General features: G+C 36.2%; 1 protein-coding gene across 6 annotated transcripts in view; it reads right to left on the minus strand.

Annotated features, from left to right (window-relative positions):
• LOC132643692 (chromatin structure-remodeling complex protein SYD) overlaps window positions 1–15165 on the minus strand; it is a 58355-nt gene that overhangs the window by 23731 nt on the left and 19459 nt on the right. For all 6 annotated transcript variants that reach the window (XM_060360209.1, XM_060360211.1, XM_060360210.1 and 3 more), the window contains exons 7-15: window positions 9112–9278; window positions 8951–9015; window positions 8149–8865; window positions 7376–7563; window positions 5340–5437; window positions 767–952; window positions 464–644; window positions 198–392; window positions 36–79 (exon numbers count right to left, since the gene is read on the minus strand). In XM_060360209.1, coding sequence (XP_060216192.1) covers window positions 36–79; window positions 198–392; window positions 464–644; window positions 767–952; window positions 5340–5437; window positions 7376–7563; window positions 8149–8865; window positions 8951–9015; window positions 9112–9278 — 1841 coding nt within the window. The remainder of the gene's footprint in view (window positions 1–35; window positions 80–197; window positions 393–463; window positions 645–766; window positions 953–5339; window positions 5438–7375; window positions 7564–8148; window positions 8866–8950; window positions 9016–9111; window positions 9279–15165) is intronic.

Consider the following 15165-nt stretch of genomic DNA (forward strand, 5'->3'; position numbering starts at 1 on the left):
ACAAGACCATGAAAGAGATTATAAGCAGGAATTACCTGTGTGCCATCGTATAGTATTTTTCATTGCTTTCCAAGTAATGCTGCATACAAAATTAAACTTATAACAAAATCAGGAAATGACACATGCGAGCAAAGAACAGCCAGCATGCTCGCTAGCAATATGTGCATTTAACCATATACGAAAATATCTGAAAGAACCTTAGCCTGGTCTGTTTCATCCTCATCACCAAAGTCAACTTCATCCTCCTCAACCGCACCTGAGGTTCTATTGTCACTCATGTCGGTCTCAAATTTTCTTGCAATTGACTTAGCCTCCTTTAATTTGGATCCAAGCTTTTGGAGGTACTTTTCCGTCTCTTTTAGTAGTTTGTTAACACGATCTGACTTTGCGTCCTACAACCAAAGTATTTGTCAGGATAAGTGGAACAGAGTGCAGTTCTGGGAGAGAAATAGACTTGCCATACCTGAACCATTCTAAGGTATCCCTCAACATCATTGATTTTCAGTAAATTAATCTTCTCACGCTGGATCCTGTCAATTTTCTCACGATGTATCCGTTCCTTCCTTTTATGGAACTCTTTCACATACTTATTGAAACCTTTCCAACGTTCTCTCTTCATTTTGAATACATCTTCCAATCTTTCCCTGGAGATCAGAATAATTCAAAGAAAACAATAATACGAAAACCAGAAAAGAAGTCATTAATCATTTACTGTTAAAGGAGCAAAGTCAAATGATTAACCCTGATGAGGAAAGTAACAGCATACCTATGAACTTCAATCTCACTGAAAAACTCCTTCTGTCTCTCACGAATTCTCTTTTGACGCTCTTCCTTCATTTTTTGTTCATATCTTTCAAGTTGCTTTGATTTCCTCCCAATTCTGTGCTTCTTGATTGATTTTAACCGCTCCATGTCAGTTGCTATTGGCTTGAAAAAATCAGTGAGAATTACACTGCCAACAGATTGTCACAAGGTCACAAGATTTGGACAGATAATGTGAAACAATGAAGGGTGACATGAAAGAACCTAAACAGTTCTAAGCGACATATATAAAAGCTTGGCTACCACCGGGGAGACCAGGAGCGTGAGACCACCAGCTTTAAGAAGAAATATATGTTTACAAGAGAACTACCAAAGTCTACGCGTACATACAAGAAAATGTTCACACACTGCAAATATGACATGCATTTTTGAACCCCAGCTTAAGAAGAAATACAAGAACATGTTCAAATACTATGGGTATGTATACACACACATTTGAAATCACATTGCAGTTCTTATTGCGAATGTTCTTATAAGATCCAATAAAAACTAAAACCATCTAGGACCCAACTACCCAGATGTCTTTTCAAATTAATATGAATATTAATAAAAGGACCAAGTCATCCACAAGCTTAACTTCAGTGAAAGTGAAGTTATGGTCTTTATGTCATTCAACAATAATCTCAACCAATGTGACATAATTTTTTTGAATCCATGTTTCAATAATACCTCAGAGTACCAATTTTTCTACTATATAGAAGCATGAAAAAATATTCCTGTCATGGCTGCTTGAAGTCATTAAGATTAGCAATGAGGGTATCTTAGTCATTTCACGGATATTCCTGCGTTGTGTTTTTGAGCCCTAGGCTCAACGGCTTAGTTTTGAGCTCCTATTTTGTTTGACAAATAAACCAAACATTTTTTATTACAATACAATAGTATGGATCCCAAGTAGAAACGCATTGGTTACATCTTTTTGTGAAAACGAGAACGGCCAGATTGTCCCTTTTGCAGTTCTTCACTTTTCATAAATGTTTTCTAACATAAGTAAACTCAAAGCTTCATTCTTTCAAGAAACAAAATGGTCAGCTCATATTGTATTTGATTTCAAATACTAATCTTCATGTACATATTTGATATTCGTTTAGCTTTTTTTAAGCAAATGGTAGCTCACAAGTTTTAAAAAATAAAAAAATAAAATTAACTTTGAACAGCTGAGTTTGAGCTTATTTAATAGGGAGTTCAGTCCATTTAAAAGTAGTAAAACATCCCACCTTTACAATTTGTTTTTGACAGGTAACAACTAATCCCACCTTTACTATTTGAAATCAAACAGTTTTTCTTAATTACAATTTTAGATATTCTTAAAGTAGTTTAAGCTATAGAAATTATCTTTTTGGGTGATTTTTATATTATTTTATTGTAAGAGTAAACATCTGAACACACACACACACACACACACACATCAGTTGTCTTATCTCTTTAAAATATATTATTTCTTTTCCCTTATTTTTACTTATAGACTATATAAGGTAAGGAAGACTATTTTTTTATTAAAAAAGAATTATAATACGTACAATTTCTAGACTTTAAACAGTATTTTATCATCTCAGTAAGGTTAGTCGTTAGTAACAAACTAGATAGTTACTCCAATATTCAAGCAATGTGTTTGTGATTTTGATTAATACAATATTTGGTTAAAACGAGTACATGCTTATTTGAAGACCTCCAAGACCACATTAGTGTTGAGGTATTTACGTGTGCTCTATTCACTGGAGGATGGTAGAATAATTTACACATGTTATAATATTCATATTACCTTATAATCACAGTATATAATATTCTTCGCCATCTTCGGCAAATATAATAAATTTCCTACTAAAAAAATTTGTTCTTCGCTATCCACCTTATAAAGTATTTTATATTGAAAGAGTGTGAACACTATGAAAATGAATCCAATGCCAAAATGGAAAATATTAGAAAATAAGATACTTGTATCTGAAAAACAGTTGAAACACTTTTGGTGTAAGCTGAAAATGATAAGTATTTTAAAGATTGTATTATGTTTGTTTGTATAGTAGCATTTTTTGTTGAACTTAAGTCTTTTTTAATCATATATTTACTGCTTTACCCATCTTGATTTGATCCAACATACTTATTTGGCCCTCATACTTATATCGTGCTAACACAATTGTGCTATAAAAATTTGTAAAAAAGGTCTTTCTTAGGGTTTTAGAACTTGGAGTATGACAAAAGCCTTGTGTAAAGTATCTCAAATTTGGGCAAATGCTACAAAGTGCCAGAGAAGCAACAAAATCTCAAAGAGAATAAAAAATAAATATGACAGAAGAATGTGATTGTGATTCCACCGGTCATCACAGTCTTCTTTTGACAAAAATTGCACAATCTGCTAATTATTAATAAAATCAGAAAACAAAACAAATCAAAACAAGAAAATAATAAAGCGAACAAAATAAGAAAAAGAGAAAAAACTACATTGGCCCCTGCAGTCATCTAGTTCATTCAGAAGTCTTGTATTTAATAAGAATTACAGTTATAAAATGATTAATTCATAATCTCTAAAGATCAAACTTGCAACACTCAAAGCGAACTCTAGATATTTGCAAAATGACTTCCTCGAAAAGTAGATGTCTATTAGGGCAGGCAAAATTAGAAAACAAGGCAGTACCAACAGTGTGGAATACATTACTACTATATATAAGGGAGAATCTCCATTTTTTGTAGTCCTCACATGATTTTGTTGTCTCTTTTTACCCCTAATTGAAGTTTTTTATGACTTTCTAAATCTTCACACATTTTTGTAAATTTTAAGAATTTTGAGGGCTTTTTCATGCCACTAAAATGATGATGTCATGAATAAGGCCATAGTGGCCCCACAAAGCTTACTGATACATATTTGAGTCTTTTATGTGGAAATATTATTAATTTGTTACAAAAAATATTTTTCATTAAAAATTTATTATAGGCATGTAAAGAATTATCCTATCATTCAAATTATATCTTAATATAGGCTTAATTATTGAATTAAAATATTATTCTAATAATATTATTTATTATTTATTGATGCTATTTATCATTTGCTATTTTAAATTTTTACTCTTCCGATTAAATGTAAGTTTTTTTTTCATTTTCTCTTGTAATTTTGTGTCGTACATGCTAACAAACATAAGTAATTAACAAAGATTTCACTTAAAGTAGGAATAAGATTTAAATTAAAAGAATATATGCAATAACTTATATCATAATTAAATACTTTAAAAATGTATCAAAAATGCAAATTATAGCCCTTCCGGCTCAATTGAAAAATGAATTCCGAAATACGGTAGTTAATTAATCAAATTATACATGCACACACTTTTAATATAAAAATTATCTAATAAATTACTATACTAAAAGAGAAACTATAAATAAATTATTTTTATATATATTATGAAAATGTTTTGGAAAAATTATTGTAGTTAAAGAAAATACAATTTGATCTCCAAACAGTAATAATACTAGACAATTGCCAAAAGTATATTTTTTACTCTTTTTAATATAAAAGTATTTTGCAAAATATCGGGTAATCAATATTTTATATAATTTAGGACAAAATATTTAAGTTTGACATAAAAAAGTTAATGCAATGTAAATTTCACAAAATAGTTCATTAAATTAAGAAAAAGAAAAAGGATGTTATTTTTTAAGATGCATCTTTTGGAAGTAAAACGAAAGCTTAAATTAAAAACAATTTAATTTTATTAACTTTTAAGTATTTCTTGTGTTGTATAATTTGAAAGGAACATCTACGAATGCATCTTCCAATGTCAAGGTATTTAATTATTTATATTTATTTATAAGTTAACTTTATTGATATCATCATAAAACAATATTTTCGCATTGAATATTTTTTATATTAATTGGATAATGTAGTATCTTTTGGTAAAAAATAAGTTAGACAATATGGTTCAATTTGAAGAAACAAATTAGATTAAGTTAACATATAAAAGCTTGATTTGGATCATCTGTGACTTTAACCTTAAAAAATTTTACTAAAATAGAAATTAGAAGAGCTTTCAATTGTTGATTTTTTTTAAAATAAAATATTAATTAAGAAAAATATCTTCTTTAACTTTCAGATACATTTTTGTATTTTAATATTTTAGAAGTCTTTCGAAAGTGTCAAACTGATGTTACAAAAACAAAGAAGCAAGAGCAGAAAAAAATTTAAAAATATCTACAAATTGAATTTTAACGTTGGTTTGGTGCCAAACAACACTAGTATACATACATATATATACGTATATATATATGTATATATATATATATGTGTGTGTGTGTGTGTGTGTGTGTGTGCACGGGTGTGTGTGCGTGTGTATATATAGACAGAGAGATGTACTGAACTTGCAAAAAATTCAAAGCTAACCACAGAATTATCAAATTTTTTGACTATGTGACAACCTTCCTAGAAAATATGATATCCATTAGTGGCGGCAGAGTTGGAAAATAAGACAGTAGGAACAATGTGGAATACATCTAGATATGCATAAAATATTAAGTTAACCAAGACCGATCACCTCCGTAGACGACGCTGCAGCTCCAGCAATTGAAGTTTTTTCAGCTCAATGACACTTTTTGTTTTTGCAGAGATATCCTCAGAGGAGCTCACAGATTCCTGCCACATAAATGAAGACGAGCATTTATCACATGTGAGAAATGAAACTTAACCGGGATATAAGATTCATTGTCACATAAATCAGGTTGTAGTAGCCAGTCATGTGTATCACACGCTGGAAGAGCATATCATCAAATGGTTCTTGTTGATTGATTAGATTTTTTTTTTAATTTTTTTTTTTTTGATACTAGATTGATTAGCTTTTTTTTTTTTTTATTAGCGCCGGGTGTCCGAGTCTCTTTGAGCCCCGACTAATCCCGGGGGTGCACGGGCCCTCGGCAAGGAGTTTCCCGCAAGTGCACCACGGGTAATTCAGGGTTTCCCCAGTCCGATGGCCCTCAAAAATTGTTTGCACCCAAGATTGATTAGCTTAATTAGAGGATATTGTTGATTGATTAGCTTAATTATTGGAGAATAGAATATTTTATTCATTGTATTTATTGTATTGATTCTCTTTCCTAATAAGTCATAGGACTCAAATGTATAAGTACCCTTTTTCATGGGATGTAGAAATATCCAAAAATACAAGAAGTCTGCTTCTCAAAAATATTTGGTTCTGCAGCATCAAAAACAGCTTATGCAAGGTTTAGTGAAATCCTTTTTTTTTTGGATAAATTCATAGACGCACTCAAGATCCATAAAAAAAGACCTATGCAACGTTGAAGTGCCAAATTTAATGGTTGTGCTAAGGAAGAATAGGTCTAGTTTTGAGCAATTTGGCACTTCAAACTTTTAGAGGGAATAGGTTGTGGCTCTTTCTCTTCTAACACAATCAACTGTGCAGTGTAATAAAAGACACGTGATGACCCCAGAATGGTTGGAATGAAGTCAAAAAGCATATTATTGTTCTACATGGAGCTTACATCCAATGTGTATGCACTATTTGCACCATTCTTGTATTTTTTGTGGGCAATATAATCTTTTCGGTTTTGGAAAAGAACTCATAGCATCAACTATTTATTTCTCTTTTCTTTAGGGAGCATAACCAATGCATAAAATTGCCCTATCTGTGTTTGTATACATCTACTATTTATTTGTCTTTCTTTGGGGAGCATAACCAATGCATAAAAGACCAATCAACATGGAAGTAAAATATGCAATTCACCCAAAATTTCAAAGTAATAGCCTCAAGAACTCTAAAGCAAAGGCATAACACGAGAATATTCAGAAAGTTTTATTGTTTTACTCACAAAAAGCACCAGCTAAGGCACAAGTTCCATTGGCAATGTAAGAACCCCCCCCCCCCCCCCCCAAAAAAAAGGTGTATCCACTGCTTATATATGTTGGTGGTTTTAGGTGACTGAAAGCTCTAGTCAAGACAAAGAAGAAAGCCTGACATAACATGAGGATTTTTATGGGTCATGGACCATTGAGCAAACAGTACATTTAGTTACCACAAACTCACCCCCCCCCCCCCCCAAAAAAAAATCCCCCACCATCATGATGGGAACAAAACCGAATTCTTTCCCACCAGGAAGTCAGACAACTTTTTGAATTGATAAGTAGAAACTAGAAAGGATTTTTTTTTTAAAAATAATTGTTGTGTTCGGGCTAACTTGCGCGCACCTTGACTAATTCCACCAAGGTACCTCTACTTCCAACCAGCACAGGTACCGGGCAACTCTGTCCACGATGGCTTAGACAGATGGGAAGAATTCACCCCGTGTTTTTGCCTCTGCTGGGATTTGAACCTGAGACCTCATGATTCTCAACTCACTTTATTGACCACTAAGCCACACCCTAATGAGTAGATAGGATCTTATCTACCAAACTCGCATGAAGAAAAAGCTAATATGGAATCACGTTCCACCAGAGGTAAGCCTTATACAGTCCCTAATCTAATAAGTGTCAACAAAGCTAACCCCAAAATCCAGTCTACACAAATTATTGATAAGAGCATTGCATCCCATAAGGAAGAAAGATTTTTCAATAGCAAACCTTCAACTTCTCCGCACAAGCAGCAATTCTTTCTTCCGTTTTTTGCTGTTTTTCCGACCAATTCTGTTCACTAATAAGTTTCCTTTTTTGTCGATCCAAAATCCATTTCTCCATCATTGTATGCCTTGGAGATGGTAACCTATCCGTGGGTGCTGAAATATTTTCATCTTCTTGATCTGTTTCTTGCACTGTAAATGGACTTAATGCGCAAATGTTAGAACTTAATGTGCAGACATTAGAAACAATAACTAGCCATACAAATATACAGGCAAATATAAATATGTATGTACACTCAATGCACTGGAAAATCAATCCCATGGACCACACCATAATGGCAAAAAAAGGAGAAAAAAAAGGGTGGAATCTGTATCTGTTCATGTAAGTTATAGCAGAAGAAGTTTGTCTTACTTAGTCCCCGTTTTCACTTTTTTCCGGAATTTTTTTCACTTTATTTGGAAATCAGCGTTTGGCCATGAAAATTCCAAATACAACTTGAAGTTGTATTTGGAATTTGGAAAACACCTAAAACCTTGTTTTCACTTTTTTCACTTTCACTACATTCAAACAACCAAATATTCTTTGCAAACACTATAACCAAACACAACTCCAACTTCAAAATTCTAAAAAAAGTGAAAAATATTTGGTTTTCATGGCAAAACGCCTACTTAGATCCCCAAAACTAAAACTAAATCAAAAGAAAAGGGGGGAGAAGGTGATTTTTTGTAAGGAAATATATATGAGGTGACATTCTTATTGAGAGATATTATTCAGACCTTGTGACAGATTTTTCAGCAGTATATTTGAATCCTTCACTTGCATTGTTGCAGGACTCTGATTAATTACTCCAGGAACAGATTTCCACTGTTGCCTCAAGGGTAAACTAGGCAAGTTACTATTAGCATGTCGATTTCCTTGAGCATTGCTATCAGCAAGATTTTGAAATTGACCAGCATGATTATCTTTCATTAGCGGACCAGATTCATGGGTATTGGCAGAGGCAGGTGGTGATACCTTTGAAGCCTCAGCTCCACTCCAACCACTCAGATCAGGCTTCAATTGCTTGCTTGTGCCCATAACAGAGGAAGCTTGGGGAAACATTCCAAGTTGTCCAATGTTTGCAGGAGCATGCTCATGATTATAGGGAGGTAAGGATTTCGAATCAGTCGGAACTCCTCTAAGAGCAGATGCCTGTGATTCTTTAGCATCCTGGATGGGCACTTCAGCATCCTGAATCATTCTGATCTTTCTTTGAGACCTCCTTTCGTCGGCATGCTCACAAGGATCAAGCTGACCACTTTTATCTTCCATCAAGTTTGCATTCTGAGCCTCCATTAACTTATTTGTATCAGCAAGAATTCCAGAAGGCGTAGGGCCAGAAGAAAGCCTGTCAGTTTCGCCAGCTCCTCCAAATGTTCGTGTGACTTCAGATGCACTGCCTTGGTCAGTACCCAGTTGCTCCCTTCCTTTATGGTCAACCAATTCTCTGCGATCTGTAGAACACAGCATATTAGGACATGACACAGATTATATGACTTTTTAATCAGAGAAAAAAGAGAGATATCAAGCAGCAGATACCTTCTTTAGGATAGAAGTTTCCAAGTGCAATTTCAAGATGAAGCTTCTTTGGCATTAAACCATTCCTATAAGTGGGGAGATATTAAAAACTTTGGTAGCTGGAAGCAAAAATTTCTTTGCACAGTGACTAATGCTAAAATCAAATGCATCATCCTACATACCTAAAAGCCAAAAACACAAGACATTGTGCTCTAAGCTGTTTCAAATGATGTTCTTTGAAAGGCATGGCCGATACTGGAGCCTGAGCCGCAACAGGAAACTTCCCTGCATCTCTCATTGTTTCACTTCCAAGTATACTCTTCTCTGGGATATTTTTAGGCATGCCCCCCTGTTGACACAAAAAAAATTAAGGCAAAGATGAAGCACATAGAGCAAATGAATACTGCTGAAAAAGAAAACCAACTAAATACAACCAGAGTTGTTTTTCATTAAGTTTGATAAAGAAAGCTATTTTCCAATTGTATCATCCTCACATGCCGCTCTATGACGTCAGGAAACAGATTCTGTATGCATAAGAATAAGTTGACCAGATGAAATCTTTGCTGCTTTCATAGTACGAGGTTTTGACTTCTTACAACAACTACAATGCCTTAACCCCAAACTAGATGAGGTCAGCTATTTCAATCCTCACTATCCATGTCGCTCCATGTAACCAGGTCTCAATCCAATATTTAAAAAGACGTTTTGATTATACCAAACAGTGACGATTTTGACTTTATACTACACAATGAATTACTTAAAAGTGGTGAATGAAAATCAAAATGTTTCCCTTCATGCATGAACATAAAATGAATAAACAAAAACAGCAATTGAGCAGATAATCTATGAAAGGCGTTGACTTCATACTGCAAATTTCCAAAAGGAAAAACATTAACTGAATCTCGAAAATGAGAGGTGCAGCCATCTCCAAAATCAGTATTAGTTTTTATCCCGATAACAAGGCAAAATAGTTGCAGGGGCTTCTACTCAACTGTGTTTTACATTACTTGGATAAGCATCTATTTGAACTAGATATCGTGTTTAGAGACTCTTCACTGAAAACAGAAGACTTATTAGGTATCAAACATTGCCAAGGGAGCACAACCTGTCATAAGGTTCAAAATCTGTACCCAGAAGAGATCCATGATAAATTGTTGTCACAAAGTCAAAATACCATCATCTCCAAACATCATAGAAACCAGACCAGAAAACTGATGACACCAAAAGACAGGCACCCTATTGATAATGTATATTATCGTGATTATAGCTAATTTCCTCCCCAAAATAAGCTTCCACAATATTTTATGCAAGATCCAATTAAAATACAAGAACAAGGGAGATATCCAGAGTTGCAACAACTATAGAGGTATCAAGCTACTAAGCCATACTATGAAAGTGTGGGAAAGGGTGGTGGAGATGAGGGTGAGGAAAGGCGTGTCTATTTCAGAGAATCAGTTCGGATTCATGCCGGGACGCTCAACTACAGAAGCCATCCATCTTGTGAGGAGACTGGTGGAGCAGTATAGGGAGAGGAAAAGGGACTTACACATGGTATTCATTGACCTAGAAAAGGCTTACGACAAAGTCCCAAGAGAAATCCTATGGAGATGCTTGGAGGCTAAAGGTGTACCTGTGGCGTACATTAGGGTGATCAAGGACATGTATGAGGGAGCCAAAACCAGGGTAAGGACAGTAGGAGGAGACTCAGAGCACTTTCCAGTTGTGATGGGGTTGCATCAAGGATCAGCTCTTAGTCCGTTCTTATTTGCCTTGGTGATGGATGGATTGACGCGGCAAATTCAAGGTGAGGTGCCATGGTGTATGCTTTTCGCGGATGACATAGTCCTGATCGATGAGACTCGTAGCGGAGTTAACGCTAAGCTGGAGGATTGGAGACAAACTCTGGAGTCTAAAGGGTTTAAGCTGAGTAGGACCAAGACAGAGTACTTAGAGTGTAAGTTTAGTGAAGCACCTCAGGAGGCCGGCTTGGAAGTGAGGCTTGGTACCCAAGTCATCCAGAAGAAAAGTAGTTTCAAGTATCTTGGGTCTATTATGCAAGGCAGCGGGGAGATTGACGATGATGTCACACATCGTATTGGGGCAGGGTGGATGAAATGGAGGCTTGCTTCCGGAGTGCTATGTGACAAGAAGGTGCCACCACAACTTAAGGGAAAGTTCTACAAAGTGGTGGTTAGACCGACTATGTTGTATGGGGCGGAGTGTTGGCCAGTTAAGGTTTCTCACGTTCAAAAGATGAAAGTTGCTGAGATGAGAATGTTGAGATGGATGTGTGGCCACACCAGGAGTGACAGGATTAGGAATGAGGATATTCGGGACAAGGTGGGAGTGGCCTCGGTGGAAGACAAGATGCGAGAAGCGAGATTGAGCTGGTTTGGGCATGTGAAGAGGAGAGACACGGATGCCCCAGTGCGGAGGTGTGAGAGGTTGGCCATGGATGGTTTCAGACGAGGTAGGGGTAGGCCAAAGAAGTATTGGGGAGAGGTAATTAGACACGACATGGCGCAGTTACAGCTTACCGAGGACATGACCTTAGATAGGAGGGTTTGGAGGACCCATATTAGGGTAGAAGGCTAGTAGATAGTCTCATTACCCTGCCTTATTAATAGTCGCATTATCGTAGTATAATTTCTTGTGCTCTAATTTATGCTATTATGCTATTATCTGTTATTTCCTGTGCTTTGATTATTCTATGTTATCTGTGTCGCTTGCGTTACTTCATTTCCATATCGCTTTGAATCTCTTAGCCGTATCTGACCTCTTGTTATGTTTTTTATTGAGTCGAGGGTCTCTCGGAAACAGCCATCCTACCTTGGTAGGAGTAAGGTCTGCGTACACTCTACCCTCCCCAGACCCCACGTTGTGGGATTTCACTGGGTTGTTGTTGTTGTTGTTGTTGTATCCAATTAAAATTGAATTTTGCCTTGCATTGAATATGGCAAAAGAGTCTATATACATCGGAACACATGATTATTAAAAAGATATAGAAAACTTTTTTTAATCAGTAAAAAAAAAGATATAGAAAAATTAAGTAAAGTAAAATTAAATTTTTCCATGTTAGATACATGTACATATCTCAAAATTAATACTTATCCAAAGTAAAAGAAAAAATGCATTCCACATTTTTAAGTGGCAAGAGAAAGGAAAAAGTTGTCTATATTTCCTTTTTTCACTTCTTGATGAGAAAAGATTCAAACTTTAGCCTAGATTTCGGTATTAGCTGGTTCCAAATCATCCAAAATTACCTAGTTAAAGGAGCAATTTGGCAAACCATAACAGTATCCTCAGTTAAAGACAAGGTATAACCAAATATCTAGATGTAGATTGGCCTTCGGCAGAAATGGTTATCATCTTCATTGATAGTGCTTTAATTGCAAAAATAATACATCATATGTTGCTCCCTAAAGAGTTGAAACAAAAATTGATAGACAGAGTATTTTACTTTAATTTAAAGGTAACGTATTGATATAAACTACAAATGTAGTAAAGCTGTGGTGTAATTGGTTCCAGAAATTTCCTTTATATCTTTTTAGTAACATTTTTATAAGAGACATAGTCAATAAATGCTCCCAGGCACTCTCCCCAAGAAAGTTCTCTCTCCTACTTCTTAGGAGGGGAACTAACCCTTTTCCGGTGACTTTCTCCCGGAATTTCTTTCTATCATCTACGCTGAAAAGAAAGAAAAAAACGGAGAGATTTAGGCTACTATGGCTGGATCCTTTTCTCTAGAGGAAAATAGTATATTCTACAATGCCGGTTTTAAGTCCTATGATATTACTAAATGCAAATCTGGTGCAGAATCTTGGTACGAATGGGTCGAACGCAGCAGGAATTTGATGAGACGAGTCAAAGTTAGCATTAAAGTTTTAAAGTGGATAGTAGCAGTATTTATTGAAGCATCCAAAGTACAGGGGAAGGTGGTTAGAAGATGGAATTTGAAGGATCACTTCTCAGAATTTTCCTGCACTCTAAAATACAATTAGAGTGGCAGATACATCAGTTTCATAGCATTACAAGGCCAGAGCAAATCTGTCATTATTACACCGGAGACTACATTCAATGGAGGATGGGGGAATATAGCTCACAAAATTGCAAAGTTTACATATGAACCAGAACAAACACAGAAGCCGCAGGAACCTACAACTAAACAGCTGGATAAAACCTTCAAAGAGGCCTGCAGCAGCAATAGATGGGTGACGGAGGCCACGAAAAAGGCACAAGTTCAGAGCACGAAAGACAATATAAAAATCTCAGGGGGGGACTTCAATCTCTGAGATAGACTTGCTGAGCAGATGTGTAGTTGGGAAGTTTCAGAGTCCAACACAAGAGATAGCCACTCTAAATGATGTAAGAAGATGGGCATGCAACACTTGGAAGACTGCTTTTGGTATAAATGTCCATGCCATGAATGATGGCTATTTTCTCTTTGAGCTCCCATCAAGGAAAGAAGCAGAGCACATCATGACCGGAGAATGGACCCGGAAGAAGAGGCACTCGAATGGTGGAAACCAACTACAGGTTGCTGGCCTGCAGAAATTAAAAGGGATTGGGTGTGGATCAGACTTCTAGGGTTTCCATTATGCCTATGGTCACAAGAAATCTTCAAACAAATTGGAGATCAATGCGGAGGGTTTTTAAAAACTGAGGAGGAGACTTCACTCAAGAACCATCTACACTGGGCTCGAATCAAAGTGGCAGGAGATGGGAAGCAGATTCCGAGAGAGGTGGAGGTGTCCAATGAAGAATTTACCTACACTATTCCGATATGGTGTGAAGTTCCAGTGGAAGTCAGAGCAAAGGAAAGGAGGAGAGAGGAAGAAACCTTTTGTCCGATGGTTAATAAAGGACTAGGGTCTTATCAGAAGTCAGCAGAAATAAGGGGAACCCATGTGGGGACCTCGGGAGAAGGGGAAAATTTGAATTGGACAAGTGGGCTGGAAACAAGAGGGAAAGGGCCAATGGAGGTAGTTGCGGGCTCAATTAAAAGAATAGAGCATTTGGGCCCAGTTAATAGAATAGAGCAATTGGGCCGAATTATTGACCCTTTTGCTGTAGTAATTCATAAGTCAATTTCTGAAGCACATTTAAAGGACATGGTTAGTATAGAAATACAGGCTAACTTGTCAAGACTAATAACCCAGAATATGTTTGAACCACTGGGAACAGTGATGGAGAAAAGGAGACTCAACATAATCAAATTGAACAGTTCATGGGAAGTTCATGGGAAATTCATCTGAAGAAGAGGAACCAGCAGTAACAGAAAAAGAAGACAAGGGCCAACATCTACAAATACAGATGCAAGAACTAGATACAGAAGAGATAAATGAAGATGTTACCCCTCTGAAAATTCAATTACCAAAAGAAGCAACCATTCCAGCATCAATAACTCCAGAATGGATTCAACAGCATATAATCAGACTTCGCACAGAGTTTGGTGCTAGTTTTAAAGGGTGTGAAGAGAAAGCCAAAGAGTTATTCATGAAGATAGATAGCAACAAGCAGGAGAATAACGGGGGAACAATCAATCACCAAAAGGAAGGGGATGAATGAATTGAAGGGGCTAGAATTAGATACTAAATTCATGAGTAATGGTACTAGAAGTAAGGGGGGATATCTAGCAATAAAAGATCAATGAAGTTGAGTATAGTGTCCTGGAATGTTAGGGGTCTGAACTGTAGTAAAAAAAAAGAGTATGATAAAAAATATTTTACTTACCTGGAAAGCAGATGTGGTGTGTTTCCAGGAAACAAAAGTGGAAGGGGATATCACTGATATAGTGAGAGAAGTTTGGGGGGGCAGGTGGGTCAATTATGTTCATTAGAAGCTAGTGGGACAAGAGGGGGGATAGTAATTATGTGGGACAAAAGGGATTGGGAAGGGGTGATCAGTAGTGAGGGCATGTACTCTGTTTCTTGTAGTTTCACCGGAAGGAGTCAAGATTTCAGTTGGAACATGACTGGAGTTTATGCACCAAATGATAGAATGGAAAGGGAGGAAACTTAGGGGGAAATAGGTGCAGCAAGGAGTCTTATTCCAGGGCCCTGGGTCCTTTGTGGTGACTTTAACACAGTTAGATATCCATCTGAAAAGAAGAACTGCAGAAGAATCAACAAGGCAATGACTGATTTTTCTGATTTCATTGAAGACATGGAAATGGTGGACTTGTCCCTGACAGGAGGGAAGTTTACTTGAAAGAAAGGAGACAGACACAATATTGC

Source organism: Lycium barbarum, chromosome 6, assembly GCF_019175385.1.
Source record: "Lycium barbarum isolate Lr01 chromosome 6, ASM1917538v2, whole genome shotgun sequence".
Taxonomy (NCBI): Eukaryota; Viridiplantae; Streptophyta; class Magnoliopsida; order Solanales; family Solanaceae; genus Lycium; species Lycium barbarum.